This window comes from Rhinatrema bivittatum, chromosome 10, assembly GCF_901001135.1.
Source record: "Rhinatrema bivittatum chromosome 10, aRhiBiv1.1, whole genome shotgun sequence".
Classification (NCBI taxonomy): domain Eukaryota; kingdom Metazoa; phylum Chordata; class Amphibia; order Gymnophiona; family Rhinatrematidae; genus Rhinatrema; species Rhinatrema bivittatum.
Genome location: NC_042624.1, coordinates 104,772,910 through 104,788,942, shown reverse-complemented (window position 1 = coordinate 104,788,942; position 16,033 = coordinate 104,772,910). Strand labels below are relative to the sequence as shown.

The 16,033-nt window shown below is 41.7% G+C and overlaps 1 protein-coding gene across 1 annotated transcript in view; it reads left to right on the top strand.

Annotated features, from left to right (window-relative positions):
* The window catches only part of HOOK1 (hook microtubule tethering protein 1), an 81,322-nt gene that overhangs the window by 41,978 nt on the left and 23,311 nt on the right, over window positions 1-16,033 (top strand). The window contains exons 9-15 of the mRNA XM_029617982.1: window positions 2,491-2,654; window positions 3,649-3,789; window positions 6,660-6,861; window positions 7,565-7,675; window positions 8,411-8,498; window positions 8,577-8,637; window positions 15,431-15,571. Coding sequence (XP_029473842.1) covers window positions 2,491-2,654; window positions 3,649-3,789; window positions 6,660-6,861; window positions 7,565-7,675; window positions 8,411-8,498; window positions 8,577-8,637; window positions 15,431-15,571 — 908 coding nt within the window. The remainder of the gene's footprint in view (window positions 1-2,490; window positions 2,655-3,648; window positions 3,790-6,659; window positions 6,862-7,564; window positions 7,676-8,410; window positions 8,499-8,576; window positions 8,638-15,430; window positions 15,572-16,033) is intronic.

Genomic DNA, 16,033 nt, shown 5'->3' with positions numbered 1-16,033 from the left:
TCATTTTTTGGATGTGAGAAGAATTATTTTGAGGTATTTGAAAGTCACAAATAATTTCAGGAAATCGGGTCCACTTTTTGTATTGTACAGAGTTTCAAAGAAAGGAGAGACTTCATCTAAGGTCTTCTTGGTGGATTGGATTAAGGAAGTTATTACAGTTGCTTACATCAGTAGGGGTAAGGCATTGCCCAAACAGGTTAGAACACATTCCTCTAGTGCACTGGTGTCGTCATGAGTGGAACTACAATTGGTTTCTCCGCAAAAGATTTGTAAAGCAACAACCTGGACCGCCCAGCCAGACCAGTCCAGAACCCTCCCTGATATTTTTCTGCTAAACATTTTCTATTCAGCAAAGATGAGAGAGAAGTATATATGACTTCTGAAGCACAAATGAAGTAGGTTGATCCTTAAGACTTTAAATAGTTATTTCTCCTGTTTGTTACTGGGAAGCCCCCTTGTTTGGATGGCGTAAATAAACTTTGTGAGTTAGCTTGTACAGGTCATTTTGGCAAGATGAGGTCAACACGGGAGCTTATAAAAGATGAAGTCAGCAAGCCTGTTAGTCTCTGTCTCCATCTGCTGGTTGGTGGGCATAACTCATCTGTCTGGACTGGCCTAGCTGGATTCAAGGAAAGGAAATCGTCAGGTAAGAATACATTTTTCTTTATTTGCCAAAGATAAATGTTCTGTAAAAATGATTCTCTTCAGTCTCTAAATGTTTTTGTGTATGTGTGGGGGTTTTTTTTTTTTTTTTTTAATGCTCTTTGCCACTCATTTTATGGGATTGTAGTCTTGGATCACTACAGCAATGTTTGTGATTTTTGGTCATAATAGGCATATTTTTGCCTCTTTTTGCGGGTGATGTGCCAGCAACTTTTCCCCATGAGGTTCATGTATAGTCCCACCCATGGACCTGACTTTGGGTTACAGAAGAATTATAGACCCTCTATTTGTAATACCTTTTATTGCACTACAGGATGTTTGTGTACAGGTTCTGTGGTCATGAGACTGAACGGAAGCATAAAGCAGAATGGAAATGGGAATTGCTCCAGGTACATGGAGGGAATCTCACTTTGCATGTTTTGAACCTTTCTGAAATAATGTTAATTTATCAGTCTTTATAAAAAATAAATAGAAATGTCATTGTTAGCTGGCCCTGTGGCCCATCAGTATACAGAGCTGTCATACAGGAATCACAGACCCAACGTCTTTGGTTGACAGGGGCTGTGAATGCAGTGTTAGAAGCCCTGAGGTGGGAGGGAGCCCCCAGTCATCACACAACAGAAATAGCTTACCAGCTGACTTAAGGACACACTGGTGCCCATTTCTGGAGGATGCTGTGGGCAGTTGCTGCTGTGATGGCAGGGCTAAACAAAAGGGGAAGTAAATATAAAACAAAAATGCAGAAATCCCCAGTTAGCTGCAAATGAAGACCCATGGTGGTTCAGCCTTTGGATTATGCTGTTCATACGAGTCGGTGTATTGTGGCAGATCTCCTGTGGAATGGAAGAAGTAGATAGAAGCTGACTGGTCAAAAGCAAAAAAAAAAAGTCAATGATTAATCGAAAAGAAGATAGTTGATTTTTATTCTAGCATTGCTAGGGAACTTCCCTCCAGGTATTAAATATTGGGGAAGAGGAATAAATACATGTTTTTAAATCTGCTGTTGGCTATAAAAATATATAAGAATAGAGGTTTTGGGTCCCCTGTTCACTGTGACTGTGCGCAACACGAGTTCTCATGCTGCCATACCTTGCTTTGCTGCAGGATAAGTCTAAACTACATAGTTTTTTTTTTTGTTTGTTTTTGACAGTCATGCATAATGACTGATACTTTCAATTAAACTAATTCTTCACCACTTCACTTATAAGGTCCCAATCTTCAATGATATTTTCCAGGAGTAAAAGCAAGGTAGGTTCTTTTATGGCTCAGGAAAATGTAACTGTCTGTTCACGGTACAAACTAACTGATATGATAAAAAAAAACAAAAACTCTGCTGTTTGCCATGTTACTAAAATTAACACACTACAAAGGATTTACGCGTTATCTTTAATCTGTGCCTGTTTTACTTCTGTTTGTACACTTTCCTTCTTAATGGAATGTTTTTCTCTCCTTTGCTTACTGTAGTGTACTGACAACCCAGTTTGATATTGTAGTGCTCTCACATGGTGCATGCCCTGACTGTTCAAATGTATCACACTTCTGATCCTTTTTTTTTTTTTTTAAACTGGAAAAGATATAGTTACATGATGTACTCTTTTACTGGTCTTGCTTGTATTTGCCTATGTTCTGTTTTGTCAACTGTGCCACATACAGTGCTGCTCCAAACTGGAGAGAAAAAAACATGCACTGTGTCCCGATTCTTCAAATCATGCATTTTCCCCATAGTTGTTGGTGGCTGGCAACTCTCAGGTTCCAATTATAGGAGAGAGTACAAGTCTTTAGCTACCGCTATGTGCACTGAATCTAGAGGTTTGAATTTCTTTTCAGGTCACCTCCCTCCAAGATGAAAAGAGCAGTTTATTAACTGAAAATGAGATCCAGAATGAAAGACTAAACCAATTAGATTCTTTTGAAGACCCAAACACCACGGTGGCAAAAAAATATGTTCACGTGCAACTACAGCTGGAACAGATTCAAGAAGAAAACTTCAGGTATGAGCTAAATTTGTATTGAATTATCAGGTCACATTTTCACTTGGTCCTTCTTGAAATATTAATGGACATAACTAGGGATGTTGAGTCAAACACTTGCATATCTTTTATGTTCAGATTTTATTATGACATTTGCAGGAACAGTAAATGAAGTAGAACAGTATGTAGTACAGGACAACTAGTTGCTACTTCCCAGTGCCCAGTATGTGTAACCAAGTTTAACTCTCATATAAACAATCCCAATCCCTACTCCCGTCCCTGCCCCTTATTACGTCTTATAGTATTACAGAGAACAACAGTGATATTTGCCCACTCCAACAAAATGATCTTGTATGGTAATTATCAACAATATTAAACAACAATTTCAGTATCCTATTTACAACCTTGTTAACTATAATCCTGTCCCCTCAGGCTCTCTTCCAGTCTAATACAAGGGCTGGCAGTGAAATGTGAACCTAGGAATGTTGGTTCATGTCTTTCGACTATTCACTGTTACCTTGAGCATTTCACTGAACAACCTTGTGCTGAACCTTTATGTGCTAGTCATGTAACCCTTTGGATTGTATTACGCAATGCTGTATATACTGGTGGAACTATTTAAATAATAGTAAACATTCCAGACATCCTCTAAACCATGAATACCTTTTTCCAATATGATGTCTCAAATTCACTTTTTGAGTGTTCTATGTACTAAAGTGTTTTGTGATGAGCATGCAGAGTAGCCCTGTTGGTGCTTTTTATAGAATTACACTAGAACTTATTTTAGTAGCAGTCTAAACTGAATCTTGATGCCTTTTACATATACTTCACAAACTGTCTCCCCACACAATTGACACATGCCTGTTTTACAAGTGATTACATCTGTTCTGCTGTTGGATATCCTACAAAAGGACTGTTGGGAAGTTTGGACTTGCACAGACCAAAAGTTAAAATGTCTGTCACCACTGTAATAACTTTTACAGTGTCCTTGTTTGTTTTGGTTTGTTACTAAAAGACTTGAAGCTGCAAAGGATGATTACCGCGCTCACTGTGAAGAGCTTGAGAAGCAAGTCATTGAACTGCAACATAGAAATGATGAGCTGACTGGTCTGGCTGAAGAAACGAGGGCTTTGCAAGATGAAATAGACATTCTAAGGTATGGTTGTGCTCTGCAGAGCAAGACAAAACAGTTCTACAAATTTTCAAGATATATATAGATCGGTATATATACCATATCTACACATAGATATATCTATGTCTGTTTGTCTAATTTTGGGGTGGACAATGGACAGGCTTCATTTAGACATCTTTTGTGGACATTTCTAATGACATGATAGGAGAATAGGTGGTACAAGAAGGGCATGGTAGAAAGACCATTGTGGCCTATCCAGCCTGCCCTTGCACACAAACTACTCTCAGCTTTACAATCTCTACCACTCTCTGAGATCCTCTGTATATATTCTGTACCATCTTGAATTCATATATTGTCCTTGTCGCTACCACCTCTTAAGGGACAGCTATTCCATGTATCCACTACATTCTTTGTAAAGAGATATCTTGATAGATTATTCATGGGTCTCCCACCTTTCACCTTCATCCCATGACCCCTCATTCTGGAGCCTCCTTTCCTTTTAGTTGATATATGTTTCTTAAAACATAATTCTGGATCGATGATGACTCCTAGATCCCGTATCTATTCGGCTAATGTAAAAGTGATATTATCTTGTAGTGTTATTGTTCTTGGACTCCTGGGTGAGGCTTTTCTCTCTAAGAGAATGATTTCTGTTTTGTTGATATTTAGAACCAACTTCATTTGCGTAAGCAGTTGCTTAATGGTCTTCAGGTACATTGCCGCTTTTCAGTTGTCATGTATTGGTAGTATTATCTGAATATCATCAGCATAAAGATAGTGAGTTAGGCCTAATCCAGACAATACGTGACATAAGGGCAACATATATATATTAAATAACGAGGCTAACAAGGCTGATCCTTGTGGAACCCCAGTGTTAAGCTCTATTTTCTCAGATAAAGTAGTATTGATTTGTACTTGATAAGACCGGTTGTTTAAGTAAGAAGCGAACCATTGTAATGTGTTTTCAGTTAACCCTATTTCTGATAGTCTTTGAAGTAATATATTGTGGTTTACGGTGTCACAGGCTGCCGAGAGATCTAATAAAATTAGTAAATATGTTTGGCCGCTGTCAATTCCTTCTTAGAACTGTGTCTGACCTTGAGAGTAGTAATGTTTCAGTACTAAAATGTCGCCTAAAACCAAACTGTGAAGGGTAAAGTGTATCATTTGTATCCAGATGATCTGTTAACTGTTTTTGTACTATTTTTTCAATTAATTTAGAAAAGAAAGATAAATTCAAAATTGGTCTGTAATTGTTTAGCATGGATGGATCTAACTTTTTTTTGTTTTAAGATTGGTCTAATAATCGCACCTTTTAATATATCTGGGAGATGACCTTCATTAAGTGATTTGTTGTTGATGCATGTGATGCTCGGAATAATTGTCTGTGCTATGGGTTTCAGAGCTGTGATGGGAATGGAATCTAAAGGATGACTTGCTGGATTCAGCGTTTTTATCAAATTATCCACTTCCATTACTGAAGTTTCCTCAAAATTTGACCATTTAGTAAGGTCTTTCTCGTATATGGTTATTTCTTGTTTTTGAACTCCATCTAAGTTATTTAATAATTTATCGATTTTATTTTTTAAAGAAATAAGCAATTTCATTGCATCTATTTTCGGGAAGTTCTGAACTACGATGGGGCATATTTGTGGTTGGTTTATTGACAATATTGAAGAGGGTTTTCGGGTTATGTGAAAATTTTTGAATTTTCTTGCTGCAATAATCTTTTTTTATAACTATTGAATAGCTTTTTGTACTAGGCAAGGAAGGACTGGTAATCACTTAGGGAGTCTGTAGTCTTATTATTCCTCCAGGTTTTTTCTTTCTTTCTCAGTAATTTCTTAGCTTCTTTAATTTGATTATTATACCAGGGATTTTGGTTGTCTTTACCTGTCAGCCTTTCAGTTTTGATCTGGTTAATTCTATCCGTGATCTTCGAAGATATTTCTAGCCATGATTCAACTGCACTTATCCCGTTGGAAGTATTAATTTGGATAAAATTATCTTTTAAGTTCACTATTTAGGTCCTCAATCTTGAATGGCAGTCTATATGTGAATGAAAGCGGGCAGTTTGGTTGTGTTACCGGTGCTGAATTAAAAGTAATATTTGTGCAGATCAAAAAATGATCCGACCATGGTACTGGAGTAGCATTCGTAGTTGTAGTGATAGTCATTTTAGAATTGATAAAAATTAAATCTAAGGCATGTCCTGCTTTATTGGTTGCTTCCTTGCTAAGTAACTCTTACCCAAGGGCAGAGAGACCTTCAGTGAGTGTCTGACAGGCAGTAGAAAAAGGTTCTCTATCTACGTAAAGATTGAAATCACCTAGGATAATGGATGGTTTATTTGGATTTAAAAAAGAGACAAAGAATTCTTTAATGGGCGAGATGATATGCTCTAAGAGTCCTGGAGGGCAGTATAACAAGCACATTTGCAGATTACTAGTTTCAAACAATGCAATTTCATGGTTTTGTATCAAACTTGTTGGTATTAATTTTAAACCTAGTTTCTTTTTAACTATAAGCATGAGTCTGCCGCCTCTACGTTGCAGTCTAGGTAGGGAAATGGTGTCATAATTTCCATTAGCAATTTGATTTGTAATTACCGAATCTGTAATATTGTACCCAAGGTCTTTTTCGGTGGGGTAGATGCAAGATGCATGCTTAATCTTTCCTGCTCATCCCCCAAGGTTTGGACCCAGTTAATGAATATTTGCAGAAATTTAGCATGCCCCCAGATGAACAGATTGAATCATTGTCATAGCACTTTCAGTCCTGGGTGAAAAACTAGTAGAACATTTTGAAATATTTTGTAAGATTTGCGTCTCAGATTCTTGCTTTTAAACTCCACTATATTTACTCCCTTTGTGTTGGTTTTGTTTGCACTACAGGACTACTTCGGATAAGGCAGCCAAACTAGAAAGTACCGTTGAAGTGTACCGGAAGAAATTGGAGGATCTGAGTGACCTCCGCAGGCAGGTGAAAACTCTGGAAGACACAAACATGATGTACATGCATAACACAGTCAGCTTGGAGGAGGAACTGAAAAAGGCAAATGCAGCCCGCGCACAGCTGGAAACCTACAAGAGGCAGGTAAGGCAATATGATGCCTAGCGCTTCATCTAGTGAAGAGCTTTATAAATGTAAAGCATTAGCAGATAAAACTGATTAATGGCGATCCTGTTCTGTCAATAAATGTCAAGAGATTCTTTATCTGGGCAAAAATTCACATTTGGTTTTTCTTTAGCTAGTTTGATCTTGCTGGCATGTGCTTTTGGAAGGAGAATGAAAATGGTCAGCAAGTTTCCAAGGGCAAACATGAAGTCATTTGACCCTTCTCTCTTAAAGGGATTGGGAGGTATCTAGACCTGGGTTTGTTTAATTTTTGATCAATAGTTTAAAACTTTTATCTGGTCTTCCTAGATTAGAGTTAAATGTATTTAACTGCATTTTTTTTTTTTTTTGGTGGAGCAACATTTGAAACCAGATCATATTTTTTTCATGCAATATTTCATGAATGGACCAAGCTTTTGTTTCCCTGATGGTTTGGTTTTATACTTGCTGTTCCCAAATCATAGAGGCTCTCATGCATTCTATTTTTGATGTAGAGGAGCTCGAAGATTGACATTGGCAGAGAACTCGGTCTATTGAAGTCTGTCTTTTTAACAGTTAACAGGGGGAAAAAATGCATGTAGAAATCTCTAAAGATCAGGGAGGACTAATTTAATCCATCCAAATGAGGCATACGATGTAAAAGTCATTTTCTCAAATCTGTGGACCCTCTGTGTCGTCATAGGTACATGACCTTCATAACAAACTTTCTGTGGAATCCAAAAGGGCTGATACGCTAGCATTTGAAATGAAGCGGCTTGAAGAAAAGCAGGAAACATTACTCAAGGAAAAAGAAGTAAGCAGTAAGAGCAAGGCTTTAGTAAAATCTTTTCATTCTTCTAATAGATTTTCTGAATACTTCATACTTCTAGCAGCATTACATTCCTCCTCATCCAGTTAGACCAGTCCAAATAAATGGATTCTGGAGACCCGCTGATGCCACTCCTTATATGCATCCATGCTGACATCAGCCTGCCAGTATTCTCTGTCTCCAGCAGATGTACAGTAAGCATCTCTTGCTCTGGACTGATTAGGCTGATCAGGATACGAAGAGTTCTGAGGGGCAGCTGTGAAGGTGAAAGACTAGCTCTCCTTCCCTCTGAACATTACCCAAATCTAGGAGAACATAAGAAAAAAAGATGACATAGGTTAAAGGCAGCACCTGAGGTGAAAGCCTTCCCTCAAGTTGAGTAGAGCCTTAGCCCAGGGGGCTAGTAATTCTCTCTCCCCCCCCCCCCCCCCCCCATTCTGCTCCTACTACCCCTTTAAGTGATTTGTATGGCTGCTGAATAAAGTTTAAAAAAAAAAAAAGAGCAAGTAGAGACACAAAAGGGAGCAGGCTGCTGCAGCTTTTCTGACCGAGTGGGAAGTATTAAGGATCTCCAGAGTCGTTTCACTGGGGGTAAATCCTTTCTAACAATACTTTATGTAGGGATTGTTTACAGGACGGATTAAAAAATTTGCTTTGGGGGTCTGTGTTCTTCACTGCTGCTTTTACAGTGCTCTGTGCTCGTCTCTGTCACACATTTAGCGATTAATGGTACAGTGCGATACATTGAAAGAGACTAATGAAGAGCTCCGATGTTCTCAGATGCAGCAGGATCATCTGACTCAAGCAGGTATGATTGTGTTTCGTTAATGTAACTGTTTTTGATTCTGTCGGAAGGAAGAAATCTGATTTGTATATCTTTTCTCAGGGATGGCGGCTTTAAAAGGTTTTGATAACCTTGCAGCTGAAATTCTGCCTGTTGAATATAGGTAAGAAAGGAATTTATTTCCTGTAGTTTGAAGAAGTCAACATATCTGCTCATTCGCTGAACAAATAATATCCACATCCAGCTTCTGTTTAACAGAAAAGACAAATAATTTCAGAAGTATCTCCAGCCTTGTATTACTTGCCTGCTTTCATTATGTTACCTTGAGTGTATTTAAATAATAACAAAGGAGGAAGCGAGAGGGTTTTTTTTTCCCTCAGTGGACAGGAAAAATGAATTGGACACACAAACCAGTGATGGCCCAGCACTGATGCAGAGCGTTTCTTGATGCAGGCCCCCTTGTTCTTTTTGTCTTCAGACCTCATCAGACATGTTTCCTTCTCTCTACCAGAGAATTTTCTGTTGCAATTCAGGCTCCTCATTCAGCTTTTTCAACCTTTTATACACCTGAGCAAAAGTTTTTCAGCACTTTTAAATAAAGGTACATTTTTTTTTTTCAATGATGGGTGCTGAGCCCCTAGGATATTTGTTTTTCCTAGTTAGGCCTATTCCACCATATCTCCACCCCCCCCTTTTTTTTTTTTTTTTTAAGAACATTTGTTCTTCCGATCTCCCTGTTTGTTTTCCTCACAGTCGGGCCGATTCAGTATGGTGTGCTTGGCCGCGCGTTTTCGCACTATTTTTACCCCTTATACAGTAAAGGGTAATAGCGCGTGGAAAACGCACAGCCAACCCCCCCCCCCCCCCCCCCCCCGAAACTAATAGCGCCCGCAACATGCAAATACATGTTGATGGGCCTATTAGTTATTCCCACGCGATACAGAAAGCAAAATGTGCAGCAAAGCTGCACGTTTTACTTTCAGAAATTAACACCTGCCCAAAGGCAGGAGTTAATTTCGGCCGGCACCAGGAAAGTGTACAGAAAAGCAGAAAAAACTGCTTTTCTGTACACCCTCCAACTTAATATCATGGCGATATTGTCGGAGGCCCCGAAAAAAAAAAAATTAAAAATCTGCCCACAGGTTGGAAGACGGTCGTTCAATTTTGCCGGCGTCCATTTTCCGAACCCGTGGCGGTCAGCGGGTTCGAGAACCAATGACGGTAAAATTGAGTGTCGGCTGTCAAACCTGCTAACAGCCGCCGCTTCTGTCAATAAGGAAGCGCTAGGGATGCACTAGTGTCTAGCGCCTCCTTATTACCGCAGGCCCTCATTTAAATACTCGATCGCGCGCCTTGGAGCGCCGGCTCTCCCGCGGTTTTTACTGTATCAGTCAAGTGCTAGAGAAGGAAACCAGCAGCTTCATGGGGTTCCTGATTTGCAATATGAAGTTTCCTATCATGTAGCCAGATGAACTCAGGACCAGTGGGTTGTGCTCCCCTGCCAGCAGATAGAGATATGAAGTCAGATTTCAAAGCTGATGTCACCCTGCAGAGACCTCAGCCCTCCAGGATTCTCCATCTCCAGTAGATGGTGGACATGCCTATCCCTATGGTATTGCTGTACTTTTTGGAAGGAGAAATTCTACTTTTAAATCGAAGGAACATTGAGCTCCGCTCACCTGTGGTGATACCTAAAAGTCCTTCACCCAGTTGAGAATTCCTGAGGCGATTTCAGAGATCCCTCAAAGATGTGCCTTGGTCTGGTTCCCGGCATGGACTTTGCTGCTTAAGCAGCTGAAAGGCAGCGGATGCAGGAAGTCGAGCAAGGCAGTGACAGCCAAAGCCTTCTCCCCCCCCGAAGCTGGAGACAGTCTCTATACTCAGCCGGTAAGCAAAACTAAATAAATAAAAAGAGAAGAGTAGGATTTACCTCCCGATTCAGAGATGTTTGGAGAGGTTCGGTAAGACTTCCTCCAGTCTCCTTGCTCGGTGCACCATACTGACGTCATTCCCGATCCCATTGGGGTAAGGGGAAGTGGGCTTCTGAGCAGGTTGAGGGGCCCTCGATGGACTAGGCCCCACTTTAGGCTTGGCACACCACATTGTAAGCCACATTGGCACCATCTTACATGCATCTTTGTGTGTGCCGTATTGCCCTCCATAGAACGTCGGTACGTGAAGTGCATTGGCTCTGTACTCACGCTGCACGCATACATATGCGTCCAACTTCTAAGTGCAGAACCAGAAACAGCTGGGTGCATGGGCTGTGCATGTGCCTCACCGTGCCCTGCCTAGGGGGCTCTAAATCTGTGCGCGTAGAAATTTTTAAGCACGAGCCGATAGAACACACAGTTAACACGACAAATGGCGCTGGCAGCCAAGAAACAGAAGCACCTTTCTCTCTGTGCTGCTTGTCATATCAGGGCTGCACAATCTGACCTGGATTCCAATTTACGTTAGCACTGTGAGGAAGCCCAAGGAGACTTGGCCTTTCTGGAATGGGATGCCCCAGAAGCAAATTTTAAAGGAGGACGAGCGTTAGAAGCTCTATACTCACTGGATCCCGCAGTGAGAGAGCTTTTGCGTTTCTGTAAAGTGGATGAGCCACTCTAAGCGAACAACTATCCCAGTGGAGGGAGGAGTGGCCTTAAAGGATGCACGCGATAGATGGATGGTGTCCATCCTTTAAACAAGCCTTTGACATAGTAGCAATGACCTTGCAGATTGCTTCTTGTTGTGCCCTGGTAGCTCGTTCGTGCCTAGTCTTTTCTCAGGAGGTGGATGACTCGGGTGGATAGCAGAGCAGTTATGGAACCCGCCCCCACCTTTTTGTGGACGCGAGCTCTGATCTAATCCATACTTCGGCCAGAGGAATGGCCTCAGTGGTGGCGGCCAGAAGACAGCTATGGCTGCGGAACTGGTCAGCAGATGCAATTTCCAAGGCCAATCTTACAAAAGTGCCCTTTAAAGGATCGCTTCTTTTCAGAAGCAAATTGGAAAATCTGGCCAGTAAATGGGACGAATCTCCAATTCACCGGCTACTGGAAGATAAGAGGAAGCAATTACAGCACCCCTTGCCTATGAGGGGCTGATTCAGGGGCTCCCAGTGTTTGTCTCTACAGAAACTCGACATTTCAGAGGTCTCGGCCCTTTGGAGGTCTCAGTCCTTTCGTAGTTGACAGCCCAAGTGAGGGGCAGGCTCGGGTTCAGGTTCGTCCCCCCCCCCCCCCCCCCTCCAATTAAAGTTTGACGACCCACCCTCAAAACGAGAAGATAGGGAGTTGAATGTCCCTCTTCTACCAGCTGTGAGTTCAAATCACTTTGGACAAATACTGGAAGTCATATAAGAAGGATATGAGCTGGAATTTCACAACACTCCTTGGGAAATATTCATATCTCTTTGCCACTCCCAGCACAAGAAGCAGGCAGTGAAGATTAATATTTTAAGGTGCTTCAGGTTGAGGGCTATAATCCCAGTACCTGCACCTAGGAAAATACGGGACATTATTCCATCTATTTCATCGTACCCAAGAAGGAAGATTCCTTTTTTCCTATCCTGGACCTCAAGAGTGACAACCAACATCTACGAGTGAATCATTTCCACATGGAAACATTATGCTTCGTGATAATGGCCGTACAATCGGGAGAGTTCTTAACCTCCCTGGACCTATCTGAGACCTACTACGTATTCCAATCTATCAAAAACACAGTTTCCTATGCTTTGTGGTTCTGGGTCGCCATTATCAGTTCCAGGCCCTGCCCTTTGGCCTAGCCACCGCACCCAGAACATTTCCAAGATTTTGGTGGTCGTAGTGGCAGCGTTGAGAAAAGAAGAAGGAATCCTGGTTCACCCGTTCTTGGACAACCGCCTGAAAGCCTGGGCAGTCAGATTGGCGTGCCTACAATTCAGGCACAGACTCCAGGGTCGAGTGACCTGCTTGATGTGGGACAATGCAACAACAGTAGCCTACATCAACCGCCAGAGTGGAATCAAGAGTCAGCAAGTCTCACAGGAGATAGACCTCCTTATGGAATGGACGGAAATACTTCTACAGATGATTTCAGCCTCCCACATTGCAGGAAAAGACAATGTCAGAGCAGACTTTCCAGGAGAGTGGGTGTTGTCAGCCAAAGCCTTTCAACTGATAGTAGAGCTCTGGGGCCTCCCATCCAACGACCTGCTGGCTGCATCTCACAGTGTGAAGGTTCCCCATTTCTTCAGTTGCAGAAGAGATCCGTGGTCCCTGGGAATTGACGCTGTCATTCAGATCTGGCCAGAAGAAGAATTGCTATATGCCTTCCCTCCGTGGCCCCTGCTGGACAGGGTAATTTGCAGAATGAAGCACCACAGGGGATTAGTCCTACTAGTAGCTCCAGATTGGCCCAGGTGTCCATGATATGCAGACACTCCTGATGGAGAGCCCCCATGCCTCCCACCGCACAGGGACCTGCTACAACAGGGACTGGTCCTTCAGGAGGATCCGACTCACGGTGTGGCCCTTGAGAGGGTTTGGCTGGTGAAGCGAGGATATTCGGCGGTAATTGCTACCTTACTGTGTGCTTGGAAGTTTTCTACGTCCCTAGCATATGTGCGAGTCTGGAGAGTATTTGAGGCCTGGTGTGAGAAACAGTGTCCCCCCTTGGGCGAAAAAATTCCACTAATTCTGGAATTTTTACAGGACAGACTGAATAAAGATTTGGCCCTTAACTCCTTGAAGGTGCAGGTAGCGGCTCTCTCCTGTTTCAGGAACGAGGTGAACAGAACCACCCTGTCGGCTCATCCGGACATGGCCTGTTTTCTGAAAGGGGTGAAGCACCTTCGGTTCCCTTGTGGAATCTTAATCTAGTATTGGAATTTTGGCAGGGCCCTCCTTTCTTCCGCTGCGTAGTCTTTCCTTGCGTTTATTAATCTTGAAAACGGGGTTCTTGGTGCGATATGCTTGGCACGTCTCATCTCTGAACTGCAGGCATTGTTGTGTCGGGAACTGTTTCTCTGGATGACTCAGGACTGTTACCATTCCATCCTCTTGCCAAAGGAAGACTCGGGAGTTTCATTTGAATCAGTCCATTTTGTTGCCATCCTTGGATAAGCACAAGGACGTGGAGGAATACCACCACCTCCATCATTTGGATGTCTGTAAACTTTTGGTGCAGTATCTGGAAGTTTCAGAACTGGTCCGAAAGACGGACAGGCTGTTTGTCCTTCATGATGGATTAAGGAGGTACTGAGTCCATCTGGCTATATGCTAGGAAATGGAGAAATTACTTACCTGATAATTTCGTTTTCCTTAGGTTAGACAAATGGACTCAGCATCCCGCCCTCGGCTGCCCAAGAACTGTGCCAATAATTTGCCCATGGTGTGGATATCGAATCAAAAATTGTGTAAGCCTTCATCTAGTCCCTAGATCAGGACACCTATATTCTTACTGGGGTTCAGTGTTTATGATTGAATATAGTTATTCGTTTTTAATCATATTTTTAATCGTCTTTTCACTAGTATGTCCACAGTGGCTTTTGAAGAGAATTCTGGAGGGCTGAGGTCACTGCAGGGGTGTATCTAGGGTGACATCAGCTTTGAAACCTGACTCTCGTCTCCATCTGCTGGCAGGAGGGGAGGATAACCCATTGGGTCTGAGTCCATCTGTCTACACTATAAGAAAAACGAAATTATCAGGTAAGTAATTTCTTCAGTGTGCGGAACTGACCGTCACAGAGATTGCATGGGCTGTTTAGGCTTAGAACATGATATCCCAAAGCATGACATCTGCTCAAAAATGTCACCTAGGGCTGTTAGGCTCCAAAGCCTGATGTGTTGTCATCGGAACAGATGGCATCTCTATTTAGGGACTTGGGAGCCATACTAACTGCTGGCACTCCTTAGGCATCAAGATGTCATTTGGCATCCTTGGAACCCAAGTCATGTAGCGTTCCCAAGAACAGGAGATCTTCCTGCTGTATCCATCTTGTGCCTGAGACATTCCTTAGCATTGATTTTGGGCTTGAGGAGACGCTTGTAAAACGATATGAAAAATTTACTTTTTTAGAATGGTTTTTGACTGTAGCTAGTTTTAGGTCTGTGCAGAGAAACAATCCTTTTATTCTTTTAAGTTTTTGTTTTTACCATGAATGGTCGTATGTTGCAGCACAGTTTGTAAATAGTTTCACAGAATCCAGATAAGACATTTATACATGGCAATTCTTAATAATAATTTTATGTCTGTGTTTTAGTTTATGTATTGTGCCTTTTAATGCAGTTTGGTTTTAACTTTTATTATTGCCATTTTCTTTTTTGTTTTAATTGTTTTAACTGTTATTACTGGCATTTCTCTCTATTTTAATTGTAACTTATGGATGTTTTATTGTAAAATGTCCAGAGCTTCGGTATGGGCGGTATATAAACAACTGATAAATAACTTGATAAATGGTACTGAGCATCGTGCAAAGACACTGGAACATCAGCAGCTTGCTCTGAAGCTGACTGGTGAATTTTTGTAGTAGTTACCTTGCCTCTTCAGCCTAAAAGCACTTCACTGGAGCAATGCTGAAAAAGGGTTCGAGATACACCCCTTGTAAATTCACTCTGCTGTAACTACAAATGTTTGAGGAATAGTGAAAAACTGAATGTACATGAGGACAGTGTACCCCACTCTTGGACCTTACTAATAGCGTATTCTTTGATAGCTGGATTCTGGTCATTATAGAAAATGAAGCAGCGGTCTCCATGGGCCCATTTCCGTAGCATAGAAATGTTCTATTTGGTTGGCTATCTATTCTTATGGCAAAACCTGTGATATTTGGGGTGGAGTTTGGAATTGAGGACAGAACATCTTCGCAAGCATGCATGTTCTATTTCTGGCTTTCTCTTGTCAGAAGTTAATTCATGCTACTAAGCATTCAAAAGTGTCTAAAACCTGGTGTTCTATTTTAAAATTGTTTTGCTTGCTGTGAATTGCAGAGAAGTATTCATTCGACTACAGCACGAGAACAAGATGCTTCGCTTGCAGCAGGAGGGATCGGAGAATGAGCGCATACAAGAACTACAGGACCAGTTGGACGAAAGGCATCGCACCATGAGTCAACTGGAAACTGAAAATAGGTGATTTTTATGTAGTGTTAGTTGTCATATCAAAAGCAAATAACCTCTAACAGCTGTTGAGAAATATGATTCCAATGTTTAACCAGTTTCTACACTTGCTCGGTCATATGGCCTCTTTCACCTTGTCTATTCTCTGGTACCTGCATGTATGGTTTTTGACTGCTGCAGCACTAGCCTGGAGTATACAGTAACATACAAGCAACCAAGATAATGGTTAGCTTTCTGGATAACGCCACAGTGCAGGACGGCATGGGTAACTGTTTTATTAGGGCCAACCGTTGCAATATTTCCAACAGCCTTTTGTGGTTAATATTTCATTCTGGGTCCCAGACATTGCGTCCCGAGGAGCCACTGTCATAAGGTAGCCATCTAAATGTACATTAATTAAAAACTCGTATCCCACATTTTGTTCTCCAGGCAGGACCGTCCTTGGGGATCTTGAGATTGACATGGTGGATATTT